The sequence below is a fragment of the Amphiprion ocellaris genome, chromosome 22 (genome assembly GCF_022539595.1).
Source record: "Amphiprion ocellaris isolate individual 3 ecotype Okinawa chromosome 22, ASM2253959v1, whole genome shotgun sequence".
NCBI lineage: Eukaryota > Metazoa > Chordata > Actinopteri > Pomacentridae > Amphiprion > Amphiprion ocellaris.
The window spans coordinates 28694192-28709798 of record NC_072787.1 but is presented as its reverse complement, the minus strand read 5'-3'; the positions used below and the strand labels follow the sequence as shown (position 1 = coordinate 28709798).

The 15607-nt window shown below is 43.9% G+C and overlaps 1 protein-coding gene across 11 annotated transcripts in view; it reads right to left on the bottom strand.

The window, feature by feature from the left end:
• Positions 1-15607, bottom strand: part of LOC111570975 (receptor-type tyrosine-protein phosphatase mu-like) — a 138383-nt gene that overhangs the window by 73938 nt on the left and 48838 nt on the right. For all 11 annotated transcript variants that reach the window (XM_055007155.1, XM_055007156.1, XM_055007159.1 and 8 more), the window contains 7 exons: positions 9462-9629; positions 9269-9378; positions 6975-7053; positions 6292-6407; positions 5675-5849; positions 5045-5157; positions 4128-4308 (listed from right to left, as the gene is read on the bottom strand). In XM_055007155.1, the coding sequence (XP_054863130.1) occupies positions 4128-4308; positions 5045-5157; positions 5675-5849; positions 6292-6407; positions 6975-7053; positions 9269-9378; positions 9462-9629 (942 nt within the window). The remainder of the gene's footprint in view (positions 1-4127; positions 4309-5044; positions 5158-5674; positions 5850-6291; positions 6408-6974; positions 7054-9268; positions 9379-9461; positions 9630-15607) is intronic.

Here is a 15607-nt window from a genome sequence, read left to right as displayed (position 1 = left end):
ACCTCCTCACAACAGACCATTCCCCTTCCACCTCTCAGTCACTGACCTCACGTAGCAAGAACATTCTGTAGTGTAGAATAGTCTGACTGTACCTCACTATCATTCTGTCTGACTGTAGTATAGAATGGTCTGACTGTACCTCACTATCATCCTGTATGACTGTAGTATAGAATGGTCCAACTGTACCTTATCATTCTGTAGTTCTGCAGTATAGAATGGTCTGACTGTACCTCATTATCATCCTTTATGACTGTAGTATAGAATGGTCCAACTGTACCTCACTATCATTCTGTCTGGCTGTAGTATAGAATGGTCTGACTGTACCTTATCATTCTGTAGTTCTGTAGTGTAGAATGGTTTGACTGTACCTCAGTATAATTCTGCAGTGTAGAATGATCTGACTGTACCTCACTATACTGTACAACTGTAGTGTAGAATGGTCTGACTGTACCTCACTATCATTCTGTACAACTGTAGTGTAGAATAGTTTGACTGTGCATCACTATCATACTGTAGAATGGTCTGACTGTACCTCACTATCATTCTGTATGACTGTAGTGTAGAATGTGTCTTTGTGTGTCGTTCTGCTACTGTGTGTGTTACAGAACCAGGAGCTGTTAGAACCTTTAATGAAAGGAACCAATGATTCTGGAGAAATATGATCAGAAAGTTAAATTTAGTTCAATTAATAAACTGTTTAATAAAATAATCCTGTTTATCATGTTTATCAGCTGACCACGAACAAACAAAAGGAAGATGAATGTTTGAGGCGACTTCATGATGGAGTTTCATCAGCAGCTTTCAAGAGGTAGACGAGAGACGGAAGACGACAGAATCACTGGTTCATCTCTAAAGTACTGCATCAGAGGAATACTGCAGTACACGTAGTACTAACGGTTAGATACTGATAATGAAGAATAGAGTTTCTAGAACCTGCATCTGAGCTGGTTTTTGGGCCGACACATGATCAGCTCCAGCACGGTGATTTCTATTAAACCGCTTTAATATCAGCGGCCAGGAGAGGAACCAGGAGGTAAAAATACAGACGTAAAAGCTCTAAAACATCTGAGAGATGAGCAGAGCGTGAAAATCTGAGGTGGAAAGAGAATCAGGTGAAATATTTATCTGATATTTTCCTAAAAGCCTCGACAAACATCACACACACTTTAATGGATGTTAACACACACACTCAGAGAGGGTTATTTCATGACCGATGCTGACGTTCTTTAAAGGTTATTCAGGATCAAAGCCAACAGATGTGAAGAAAGGTTCCTCCAGAACCATCTGGTTCTTCATCACCAGAAACTTTATCAATGATCAGAGTTCTACCTTCATACTGGGAATATCTCCAGAGCTTCAGGTCCTTGAAGTCCATAGAGGAGAACGTCCCCTGTAGAAAGTTCTAGAGTGGACCTACCGACAACTGGACAGTTGTCGGTAGGTCTACTCTAGAACTTTCTCCATTTGTCGGTAGGTCTACTTTAGAACCTTCTCCAGTTGTCGGTAGGTCTACTCTAGAACTTTCTAAAGGGGACGTTCTCCTTTCCTGCTTCCAGTCTTTAATTTTAGTCTCACTTAGAACATTCCAGATCTAGCAGATAGAACCATGACATTTAGGAGGAGAAACATCTGAGTTCTGGTCGAAACTGAAACCAAAATGACTAAAAAAGCTGAAAAACTACCACAGAAATCAAATCACCAACAAAGGGCCAAAATTACCACAACAAAATACAAAATCGCCATAGAAGACTACAAATCACCACAAAAACAGGTGAATATACCACAGAAAGATATATGATTACCACAAACACACAAAATCACCACAAAGAGACCAGAAATCACCACAAAATGTCAAAATGTTCACCAAAAGAAGTAAAATCACCACAAAGAACACCATTTTTTAAACCACCTCAGAAATTGGATCATTTTCAATCAATTTCAGTCCATTTTCATTTGATTTTCAACTCATTTCCTGAAATTTTGGTTCATTTTTGAGTCATTTTGCACAAATTTTGAGTCATTTTCAATCATTTCTGAAGCATCGTGGACTAACTTTGTGTTGTTCTGTAAATCTTCAGTCAGTTTGGTTCATTTTTGAGTCATTTTGGGTGAATTCTGACTCATTTTGGACAATTTTCAAGTTTTACATCAGCTTGGATCTTGTCTCATCATGTTCGTGATCATTTTCAAGTCATTTTGGACCATTTTAATGTCATTCCAGTTCTCCAGATTAGTTCTACATCCATCCAGGTGTCTCAGTCTGAAGATAATCCAGATTTAATGAATTCTGGACAATATTTAGGTCACTTTGGACATAATTTCAGGTCCTTTTGAACACTTTTGGAATAATTTGGGGAAAAATTTAGTCATTTTGGAAAGTTTTAGTCATTTTTTGGACAAAATTCAGGTCTCAGAGTCTGTCACCACAGCGACACGTATGAAGCAGAATGAGATTTTTTTTCATACCATACTCTATACAGCTGTACAATAACTCCCCACTCTGTGATAGATAACTCACTCATTTATGTCAATACTCGTGTGTAAACTGGCACTGCATTATAGTTACCTGTTCCATATTGTAAATTCCTAATATTATTCCTAATTCTTCTATTTTGTAAATGTGTACATATTCCATATTTTTCTATATGGATAGTCACTACCAGTATTCTGTTTTTACTTTTTACTAATTAGTCTATTCTTTATTATATCCGATTATTGTATAATATTATTGCTGTTCTCTGGTCTATTTAAAATGACTGTTCTGATCTACTGTGACAACAAAATTTCCCTTGTGATTGAATAAAGTCTGTCTAAGTCTAAGTCTAAGATGCTGTTTGTCTGAACACACGCTGAGACGCCGCTCTGAGAACTAAGAACTGAAGCTTGTATGATGGACACACTCATTCATTATTAAACGCACACACACACAGGAACACACACACACAGCCTGGTTCATTATTTAATGGCAGTAAAATGAATAAATAAAAGTGAGTTGAAGACGAAGACGAGATCATCAGAGCGAACAGCATCACACACAGACACACACACACACACACTTCATGTATCTCCAGAGGAGCGCTTGTTTCTGTGTTCAGAGTCCCAGCGGGGTGGAGCTGATCACACACACTGACGCACTGAGTTTGGGTTAGGGTTCCATGAAGGTCCACTAGAACCTCATCAAGAACGACCAGAACCTCCTTCAGGAACACTAAGTCCTCATAAAGGTCTACTAAAACCTCATCAAGAACGACTAAAACGTCCTTCAGGAACACTAAGTCCTCGTGAAGGTCCACTAGAACCTCATCAAGAACAACCAGAACCTCCTTCAGGAACACTAAGTCCTCATGAAGGTCTACTAAAACCTCATCAAAGAACAACTAGAACCTCCTTCAGGAACACTAAGTCCTCATGTAGGTCCACTAGAACCTCATCAAGAATGACTAGAACCTCCTTTAGCAACTTTGAGTCCTCATGAAGGTCTACTAGAACCTCCTCAAGAACAACCAGAACCTCCTTTAGCAACACTAAGTCCTCGTGTAGGTCCACTAAAACCTCATCAAGAATGACTAGAACCTCCTTTAGCAACACTAAGTCCTCATCAGAGAACCCAGCTTGTGGTTTTAATGATGTGGAAATTATTTGATGTGAAAATATTAAATGTTGTGTTTACATGTTCTGTGAACCATCAGAGGTTCTGACGTTCTGTTAGGAACCACTAAAATAGAGACGTTTTGCAGAGGAATAAAAAGTGAAATGAAAAGAGAACCTCCAGGATGAGCAGCAGGAACACTGCAGCACCTGTGTAATTAGTGTGCTAATTGCTAATCACAGTCTGTCTGTTGTTTACACACACACACACACACACACACACACACACACACACACACACACACACACACACACACTGATGTGTACACTGCAGCCATTAGTGGCTAATGAGCGCAGCCTAACGGAGCACCGCTAGCCATTAGCCCCAGATGAGCTCAAGCTCAGCGCTAACACAGCTTAGCACGGCATGCTAATGACACGCTATTAGCCTCCTAATGAAAGCAGCAATTAGCCGCTAGCTGCCGGCAGCATCAGCAGCTCTGATCGGCTGCAGGCTCTGACCATGTGACCTAACTCACCTGCACACTTGGTCCGGGCTCTGAGCGGTGGTCCGGGGTTTCCAGTCCCGCCCTCCAGGGGCCTGGTGAGCAGAACGCTGATCTCGTACTCGGTGTCGGGGTCCAGGTGTCCAATCTTATGGGTGGGCTTGTCCACAGGTGTGGTGTCGATCAACATACCTGCCATGGTACGGTACTCCACCTGAGAACCCAGAAGTTCCACAGTTAAGATCCCTCACAGGACTCACACCTGATCAGGAACAACTAGGACCTCCTCATGGACCACTAGGACCTCCTCATGGACCACGAGGACCTCCTCATGGACCACTAGAACCTCCTCATGGATCACTCGGACCTCCTCATGGACCACGAGGACTTCCTCATGGACCACGAGGACCTCCTCATGGATCACTAGGACCTCCTCATGGACCACTAGGACCTCCTCATGGACCACTAGGACCTCCTCATGGACCACTAGAACCTCCTCATGGATCACTAGGACCTCCTCATGGACCACTAGGACTTCCTCATGGACCACGAGGACCTCCTCATGGATCACTAGGACCTCCTCATGGACCATGAGAACCTCCTCATGGACCACTAGAACCTCCTCATGGATCACTAGGACCTCCTCATGGACCACTAGAACCTCCTCATGGACCATAGGACCTCCTCATGGACCACTAGGACCTCCTAATGGACCATGAGAACCTCCTCATGGACCACTTGAACCTCCTCATGGACCAGTAGAACCTTCTCATGGACCATGAGAACCTCCTCATGGACCAGTAGAACCTTCTCATGGACCATGAGAACCTCCTCATGGACCACTAGGATGTGCTCATGGACCACTAGGACCTCCTCATGGACCATAAGAACCTCCTCATGGACCACTAGATCCTCCGCATGGACCACTAGGACCTCCAGCCCCACCTCACCTCTCTCTCGATGATGGGTCCATCTCCGTTGATGGAGTTGGCGTTCAGTTGGATCCACAGGTAGGTGGCACCGACGGCGGTCAGCTGAGGGGGGGCGATTGGTACCGGGGGCTCTGAAGAACCAACAGAACCAGTTTCACATACAGAGAACCACACGCTGGTCTAACGAGGGAGGAAGGAGTTAACGAGTTAATTAATATTCGTGACCTTCAGCGAATCACAGCAGACCTGGACTCTATTACCCAGAATCCCCGGCGGAGCTGCTCTACTTCCTCCTGACTCACTTCATCCATCCCAGACGCTCTGATGATGATGTGTTCATGATCACCTGTGTGTGTGTGTGTGTGTGTGTGTGTGTGTGTGTGTGTGTGTGTGTGTGTGTGTGTGTGTGTGTGTGTGTGTGTGTGTGTGTGTGTGTGTGTGTGTGTGTGGGTGTGTGTGTGTGTGTGTGTGTGTGTGTGTTGTGTGTGTATGCGTGTGTGTGTGTGTGTGTGTGTGTGTGTGTGTGTGTGTGTGTGATTGATTTATCATCTAATTAGTCCAGAAAATACTGAAACCAGGAATCAAACATGAGAACGTCACCTAGAACACATCAGAACATCCAGCGGCCAATCAAAGAGCAGCACTCACGTTTGACTGTGAGGTCAGCGTAGGAGGACACGCCCACGCCCCGCTCTGATTGGGCGATGCAGCGGTAGCGTCCAGAGTCTCCTTTAGTCGTGTTCTCCACATCAAAGCTCGCCACGTAGCGCCGGGAGTTCACCGGTTTGGTTTCCTTAGCGACCGCCTGACGACCACCAATCCCCTGGAAACACCAACACAGACTGAGATCACTCTGATTTCACTGTGAGATCACTCTGATTTCACTCTGAGATCACTTTGACTTCATTCTGAGATCACTGATTTCACTCTGTGATCACTCTGATTTCACTCTGGGATCACTCTGATTTCACTCTGGGATCACTCTGATTTCACTCTGGGATCACTCTGATTTTACTCTGAGATCACTGGGATCACCCTGATTTCACTCTGAGATCACTGGGATCACTCTGATTTCTCTCTGAGATCACTGAGATCACTCCGAGATCACTAAATTCATTCTGATTCCACTCAAAGATAACACTGATTTGACTTTGATTCCACTGAGGTCACTCTGATTTCCCTGATTTCACCATGTCAGGATTCAGTGGAATCACGGTCCAGTCTTGGGTCTCTGAGGTCACCTGGAACAGGTGTGGAAGACTCACCTGCAGGTAGAGCAGCAGGTTGTTCTGGGGTCGTCCGTTGACGGTGCAGTGGAATGTGGCCGTCTGTCCTGCGTTCACCTCCACACCTTTGATGTGCAGGAAGTGAGGCGTGCTCACTGACGACACACACACACACACACACACACACACACACACACACACACACACACACATACACATACACAGGTCAGAGGTCTCCATCAGCTGATCCAATCAGAAGATGGATCAGGAGGATGTGTGTGTGTGTGTGTGTGTGTGTGTGTGTGTGTGTGTGTGTGTGTGTGTGTGTGTGTGTGTGTGTGTGTGTGTGGTTGCACAACAAAGCAACATCAAAAATGCGAGTCTTCAGACCAGCAGGTAGATAAACAGATGGATGGATCAAAGTTCATGCTAATCAATTTATTTTTTAATGAGCTCCCCTGTTTCCACACACACACACACACACACACACACACACACACACACACACACACACACACACACACACACACACACACACACACACACACACACACACAGAGAAAACAACAGTGACCTTGATTCATGACAGCTCAACTTTTAACATCGTTATCCAATTAAATGGTCAAACCTCGTTAACCAATTAGAAGCCTGTTCAACATGGGGGCGGGGCCATTCTGTGTGTGTGTGTGTGGTTGTTTGTGCGTGTGTGTGTGTGTACTTACTGCACTGGTGTCCCTGCAGTGTGATGTCCTTGATGGCCAGGATGCCTCTCTGTCCGGTGCTGATGGCCTCAAACACCACCTGATACACAGATCAATAACCTGATCAATAACTTGATCAACAACCTGATCAACAACCTGATTATTGATCCATCGATTCACTGACAACATTATAACCGATAAATAAACACTGTTAAACACACGGACTGTGAAAGATTCCCACTGGGAATGTAATCTCTACAGGATGAGGAGACAAAACACAACCAGACACACAGCAACACAACCAGACACACAAAAGCACAACTAGACACACAGCAACACAACCAGACACACAACAACAGAACAAGACACACAACAACACAATCAGACACACAACAACACAATCAGAAACAAAGCAACACTACCAGACACACAACAACACAACCAGACACAAAGGAACACAACCAAACACACAACCAGACACACAGCAACACAACCAGACACAAAACAACACAACCAGACACACAGCAACACAACCAGACACACAACCATAGACAAAACAACACAACCAGACACACAACACAACTACACACAAAACAACACAACCAGACACACAACAACACAACTAGACACACCAACACAACCAGACACACAGCAACACAACCAGACACACAGCAACACAACCAGACACACGGCAACGCAACCAGACACACAACAACGCAACCAGACACACACCAACGCAACCAGACACACAACAACACAACCAGACACACAACAACACAACCAGACACACACAACAACACAACCAGACACACAACAACACAACCAGACACACAACAACACAACCAGACACACACAACAACACAACCAGACACACAACACAACCAGACACACAACACAACCAGACACACAGCAACACAACCAGACACACAACAACACAACCAGACACACAACAACACAACCAGACACACAACAACACAACCAGACACACAACAACACAACCAGACAAAAGGAGAAAGAAGAAAGCAGAGACGATGGTGACGTCATAAAGTGTCCAAGTTGACTCAAAACTTGCATAAAATGGTTAAAAACTTCCAAAAATGTCATAAAATTATAAAAACTTTGTTCAGAATGATTTGATGTCCAAGACGATAAAAACTTCAATAAAAGAAATGCAGCAGAAACAGAGAACAGAGGATGGAGATATGGAGTCATTTTGGGCAATCTTTGAACAATTTTGGACAATTTTTTTAGGAATTTTTGACAATTCTCAAATAATTTTTGGAGAATTTTTTAGATATTCTGGACATTTTCTGAAAAGCTTTTGACAATTCTTAGTATTTTTTTTTTTTTTTACATTTTTGAGTCATTTTTGACAATTTTTGAATATTTTTGAACAATGACAGAGTAAAATGCAGCAAGGCTCAGAAAGAGAAGAGAGGATCTAGTAGTTGAAGATACATCCAACATGGAGAAACATCTACAGATGATGAGCAGAGTAGAGCGTAAACATGGAGATAGAAGAACATCTCCAGGATGAGGAGATAAAACCACCAGAGACACGAAACAAGAAAAATGAAAACTTCAACTTCAACATGCTCTGATCTAAACATTGTGTGTTACTGTGTGTTATTGTGTGTTATTGTGTGTTACTGTGTGTGTTACTGTGTATAATTGTGTGTTACTGTGTGTTATTGTGTGTTACTGTGTGTTATTGTGTGTGTGACTGTGTTACTGTGTGTTATTGTGTGTCATTGTGTGCTACTCTATGTTACTGTGTGTTACTGTGTGTTATTGTGTGTTATTGTGTGTGTACATTCCAGTCTTATCTTCACGGAAACCGGTGCCACATTTCCTGTTGGTGTCCAGGAACAGGAAGTACTCCTCCCTCCATTTTTCTTCTCTTCCTGACCTCCTGCTTTGTTCTCTTCTCTCGTTAAAACCGTCACCAATGAGCTGCTGCTGTTGCCGTGGTGACGTCATTAATTAGTGACAGCAGCTATGACATCACAACCAACTGCACCTGCATGTGTGTGTCCAGATATTCCTCTCTGTGCTGCTGCTGGTTCTATCGCCAACCACCAGATCACCTAAAGAAACTCTAGAACTTTCTTAATAAACTTTAGAACGTCCCAAATAACCTCTAGAACCACCTAAATGAATTTTAAAACCACCGAAATGAACTCTGGAACCACCTAAATGAACTCTAGGACATCCAAAATAAACTCTAGAACGTCCTAATAAAAACTACTACCTGGTACTACCTGATACTACCTGGTGGGACTGCTAACAGTGACTCAGCAGTAAAGGTGTGTTACCTGGTAGTGATTGGGCCAGAAGGTGGACACAGCAAGCTCCACCCCATTCCAGATGTGGTAGGCGGGGCCTGATGAGTTGAACACTGGAACTCTCAGAAGACTGTTGTTCTCTGCATGTAGAACAAACCCTGTGAAAACCTGAGAGCTCCGCCCCCCACACTGACACACCTGAGAGTTCTGCCCCCACACTGACCTATGACGTAGACGTTGAGCGTTGCCGGGGTGACGCCCTCTCGGCCTCCTGCCTGGTAGAACAGGAAGCTGACGCAGTGCGTGTCGTTCTCTTTCAGCGGCGGCAGCAGCAGCTGAGCGCGCTGACCACTGTACCGACCCGACGTGTTCACGAACAGAAAGGAGGAACCTGCAGGAGGACAGAGGAGACAGCAGGTAAACAACAACAAATAAACAACAACAGGTAAACAACAACAGGTAAAAAACAGCAGGTCGTTGCTGCTAAACTCCCACAATGCTCTCTGCTTTAACCTCCTCTGGTCTCTACAGGATTAAACAGGAAGAGGCTCCACCTGCTGGAACAACCAGGAACTACAACTGATCTACATTTACTGACATCAGGACCTCCTTCTGATGAATCAGTTAAAATATTTCAAAATGTTCAGATATTAATATTGAATGATTGATCAACAATATTCCTGATACAAAAGCAGGAAGATTAACCACGTGTGTGTGTGTGTGTGTGTGTGTGTGTCTGTGTGTGTGTGTGTCTGTCTGTGTGCGCGTGCATGTGTGTCTGTCAGTGTGTGTGTGTGTGTGTGTGTGTGGGTCTGTCTCTGTGTGTGCATGCGTGCGTGTGTGCGTGTGTGTGTGTGCGTGTGTGTGTGTGTGTCTGTCTCTGTGCGTGCGTGCGTGCATGTGTGTGAGCTTTAATGATGGTGGAGGATGATGAGTTCCTTCACAGCTTCCTGTGGAACATGAATGTGTGCTGATTATGGTTTGTTAGTTAAGCAGCAGAAAGCCGAAGCAGCTGGAACACGTTTATTATGTTTATTATTTATGATTATTCTCTGTAGGACCTCTGCTTAGGGTTGAACTAAACACTAAGAAATGAAATTGGGTTAAAGTTCACACTGAATACCAACATTTAGAACGTTTTTTACACAAAGTTTCTAAAATACAGCATAAATATGGCAGAAATACAGCTTTACTTATTAGTTATTGATGACCAAAAATCACCATAGAATGTGTCCATTTAATATAGATGAACCCACAAACACAACGACCTAAGCACAGGTGTGTGTTATGCATATGGACGTTATGTACGGATTGTTGTCATTTTGTCTCGTTTTTGTCGTTTGGTGTCTCTTTTCTGTCGTTTTGTGTCTCGTTTCTGTCATTTTTGTTGTTTTGGGTGGAATCACATGACACAAGTAGGATCACAATCATGTGATCATCAGCAGGCAGCTGACATAGTGTTCACTTGTTGTCATGGTTACAGTGACGCCATGCCACTATCTCACAATGATACAGAAGTATTTAACAAATATGTGGATCCAGACTATAAGCCGCATCACTGCCAAAATCTAATCACTTGGTCCTTGTGTCATTTCTGACCTTCCCTGAAAATTTCATCCAGATCTGTTTATTCTCTTTTCCTTCGTTCTTTTAGGTGTTCTATATTCTAGAGTCTGATCAGATAAACGGTTTCAGATCCAACTTGTATCTCCTCATCCTGGAGATGCTTTTCTATCTCCAGACTTCTCCTCTCTACTCTGCTCATCATCTGTCGAAGATGTTCCACCATGCTGGATGGATCTCCAACTACTAGAAGATGTTCCACCATGCTGGATGGATCTCCAACTACTAGAAGATGTTCCATCATGCTGGATGGATCTCCAACTACTAGATAGATGTTCCATCATGCTGGATGGATCTCCAACTACTAGATAGATGTTCCATCATGCTGGATGGATCTCCAACAACTAGCAGATGTTCTACCATACTGGATGGATCTGCAACCCTCTGTTCTCTGTTTATTTCAGTCTCTCTGAGAAACACTGCCTGCAGTTCAACCTGGAACTGATGATGTGTTCAAGGACCGTCGGACAGTTCCAGCTTCAGGCGGATCCAACAGGGTTCTACGTGCCAGAGTTTCTCCGGAACGTCGGCATGTTCTGTCATGTCTCCGACTCTATGTGTGAACAAACATGCATGTGCGGAATGTGTGTGTTTGTGCCACATGTTTCCATGGTAACCAAGGAATGTTGCAGATCAAACAGTCCAGGGATATGACAGCAGGGACAAACCTGCTGGAACCTGAACAGAACCTGAACAGAACATGGACAAAACCTGAGCAGAACCTGAGTAGAACCTGAACAGAATCTTTACAGAACCAGTATAGAACCTTTTAAAACTCTTCTACAACCTGAACAGAACCTTTCTGCAGGTGTTCAGCCTCTCCAATGACATCATGCAGGTCGTTCGGATCATAGGCTTCTTCAGCCAATCACCGATGGATGCAGACACAGAATAACACCAACACACACAGAGAATAACACCAACACACACAGAGAATAACACCAACACACACAGAGAATAACACCAACACACACAGAGAATAACACCAACACACACACAGAATAACACCAACACACACAGAGAATAACACCAACACACACAGAGAATAACACCAACACACACAGAGAATAACACCAACACACACAGAGAATAACACCAACACACACACAGAATAACACCAACACACAGAGAATAACACCAACACACACAGAGAATAACACCAACACACACACAGAATAACACCAACACACACACAGAATAACACCAACACACACACAGAATAACACCAACACACACAGAATAACACCAACACACACACAGAATAACACCAACACACACACACAGAATAACACCAACACACACACAGAATAACACCAACACACACAGAGAATAACACCAACACACACACAGAATAACACCAACACACACAGAGAATAACACCAACACACACACAGAATAACACCAACACACACACAGAATAACACCAACACACACAGAATAACACCAACACACACACAGAATAACACCAACACACACAGAGAATAACACCAACACACACACAGAATAACACCAACACACACACAGAATAACACCAACACACACACAGAATAACACCAACACACACACAGAATAACACCAACACACACAGAATAACACCAACACACACACAGAATAACACCAACACACACAGAGAATAACACCAACACACACACAGAATAACACCAACACACACAGAGAATAACACCAACACACACACAGAATAACACCAACACACACACAGAATAACACCAACACACACAGAATAACACCAACACACACACAGAATAACACCAACACACACAGAGAATAACACCAACACACACACAGAATAACACCAACACACACACAGAATAACACCAACACACACACAGAATAACACCAACACACACACAGAATAACACCAACACACACACACAGAATAACACCAACACACACACAGAATAACACCAACACACACAGAGAATAACACCAACACACACACAGAATAACACCAACACACACAGAGAATAACACCAACACACACACAGAATAACACCAACACACACACAGAATAACACCAACACACACAGAATAACACCAACACACACACAGAATAACACCAACACACACAGAGAATAACACCAACACACACACAGAATAACACCAACACACACACAGAATAACACCAACACACACACAGAATAACACCAACACACACACAGAATAACACCAACACACACAGAATAACACCAACACACACAGAGAATAACACCAACACACACAGAGAATAACACCAACACACACACAGAATAACACCAACACACACACAGAATAACACCAACACACACACAGAATAACACCGACACACACAGAGAATAACACCAACACACTGTTACGCCCAGCCTAGGGGTCACTGTACGTAACACGAAGAGGCGTCCTTCCCCTGGTCCCAAGCATTTCCAACACACGTTTTCGCAAAAAGATTAGGTATTTATTTCTCAACAAATATTAAGAACTGAAACAATGGGGGACTGGTAACTGAAAGCGACAGTGAGCAAAACCAAAACAACAAACAAAACGCCACTAAGCTATTAACCCAAAACTGATCTGCCAAAAACAAAAAGGTAAAAAGAACAACAAAGTCTAACCTCCCTATCCTAACTTAAACATGAGAAAAAAAACGGTTAAACAAAAGGTGGCTGCTCACTGCAATCACTCAATATTAAATCCCTAAATCACAGCTGATCACTGGAACCCAAGTGTGCTGACGTGTAGGTTGGAAGCAGGGTAGGATGTAGCCACGCCCTCTGACCCTCTGACCCGGAGACGACGTCACGGTTCCGCCTTTATATCGCGGTCTTCCTGGTACAGCCAACCAATCCAGTGCCGAGCCGTCATCCTGGCGACCAACCGTGGCCGTGGTGCGGCGCAGCCCTATTTGCATACATGATAGGAACATAAAAAGGACACACGCAGCACAGGAAACTACGATACCGACCGCAGTCGTAACACCCCCTTCCCCAAGAATTAAATACCCCCCTAAGGTATTTAATTCAAATAGGACCTTGACAGAGTGCCAGCCAATATATTTTCAGAACCCTTCTTATGACGAATCTGCAAGTTAAAATCTTGCAGCAAAAGAGAGCAACGCATGAGCCTCTGGTTGTAATTTCTCATCCTAGAGAGAAACACTAGAGGAACTGTTTGTGAGCTAGAACCTAGATAAACTTCAAAGTTCTGCAGGGTGAGCAGCAAGGCCAGTGCTTCCTTTTCTATGGTACTATAATGTACCTGATGCTTGTTGAACTTTTTAGAAAAGTAGCAGATGGGATGGTCGAGTTTCTGGTCGTCTTCCTGCAGGAGAACAGCGCCTGTGCCCCACACAATAGCATCCACCTCCAACTTAAAAGGACGCGCAAAATCGGGCGCAGCAAGAACAGGAGCGCTACATAATAGAGCTTTGGCTGACTCAAAAGCAGCTTGACAAGCGGGGATCCACACAAAATTTCTTAACGGACTAACTAGGGCAGTAAGAGGAGCGACAACCTCTGAAAAATTTCTGCAGAATCCTCGATAATACCCACACATACCAAGAAAACGGCGCAACGCTCGTTTCGACTGAGGAACAGGGAACTCTACTACAGCCTGCACCTTGGCTGTTACTGGACGAACCTGGCCCTGACCCACCTGTTTCCCCAGATAAGTCACAGTTCCTTTCCCAATTCACATTTTGCGAGGTTAAGAGTGAGAGATGCCTCTCCTAAATGACTAAATATCTCAGATAACATCTTCAGATGCTCTGACCATGTGGAGGAATAAGCCACTACATCGTTCAGATATGCGTCACAGTTTTTCACTCCAGCCAGAACTACATGCATAAGACGCTGGAAAGTAGCGGGAGCGTTTCTCAACCCAAACGGCATAACAGTGTACTGGAGGAAAGCATCAGGAGTAACAAATGCGGCTATTTCTGACGCACGGGGCGTTAACGGAACCTGCCAGTAGCCTTTTAGAAGGTCCAGTTTGGTCACAAATCTGGCAGAACCCACCCGGTCTATACAGTCCTCCATCCGTGGCAACGGATAGGAGTCGGGTTTTGTGACTGCATTTACCTTTCGGTAATCATTACAAAAACGTGGCGTGTTGTCTGGTTTCGGAACCAGCACACATGGAGAACTCCATGTGCTGATGCTGGGGACAGCTAACCCATGTTCCACAAGATAGCTCACCTCCTGCTGCATTAGGGCCCTTTTTGTCCGATTAACCCTGTATGCATGTTGTTTAATAGGAGGATGACCCTGCACATCAATATCATGGAACAACACAGATGTTTGACGAGGATGATCCGAAAAGAGGAGTAAATTGTCCTCTATCAACTGAATAATGTCAGCTCTAGCTGACTCACACAAATACGATAGAAACGACTCTAAATCACTCAGCATCTCTGAGTTTCGCAGACGTGCGACTGGCATTAGACCATTTTTTTCTTCTTAGCCGTCATCACACACATTATACTGTGGAGGAGCTTCACAAACGACAACCACGGGAGCATCGAAAGGTGGCACAGGGGGGTTATCTCTGGGAAAATATCGCTTCAACATGTTAATATGACACACACGAGTTTTTCTTCTTCGATCAGGAGTTTTAATAATGTAATCTGTGTCACTTATCTTACGTTCCACTACGTATGGACCACTGAACCGACACTGCAGACTGGATCCTGGCAGCGGCAGCAGCACCAAGACTTGGTCACCTGGCTGGAAAAGTCTCAGAACAGTCTTTTTGTCA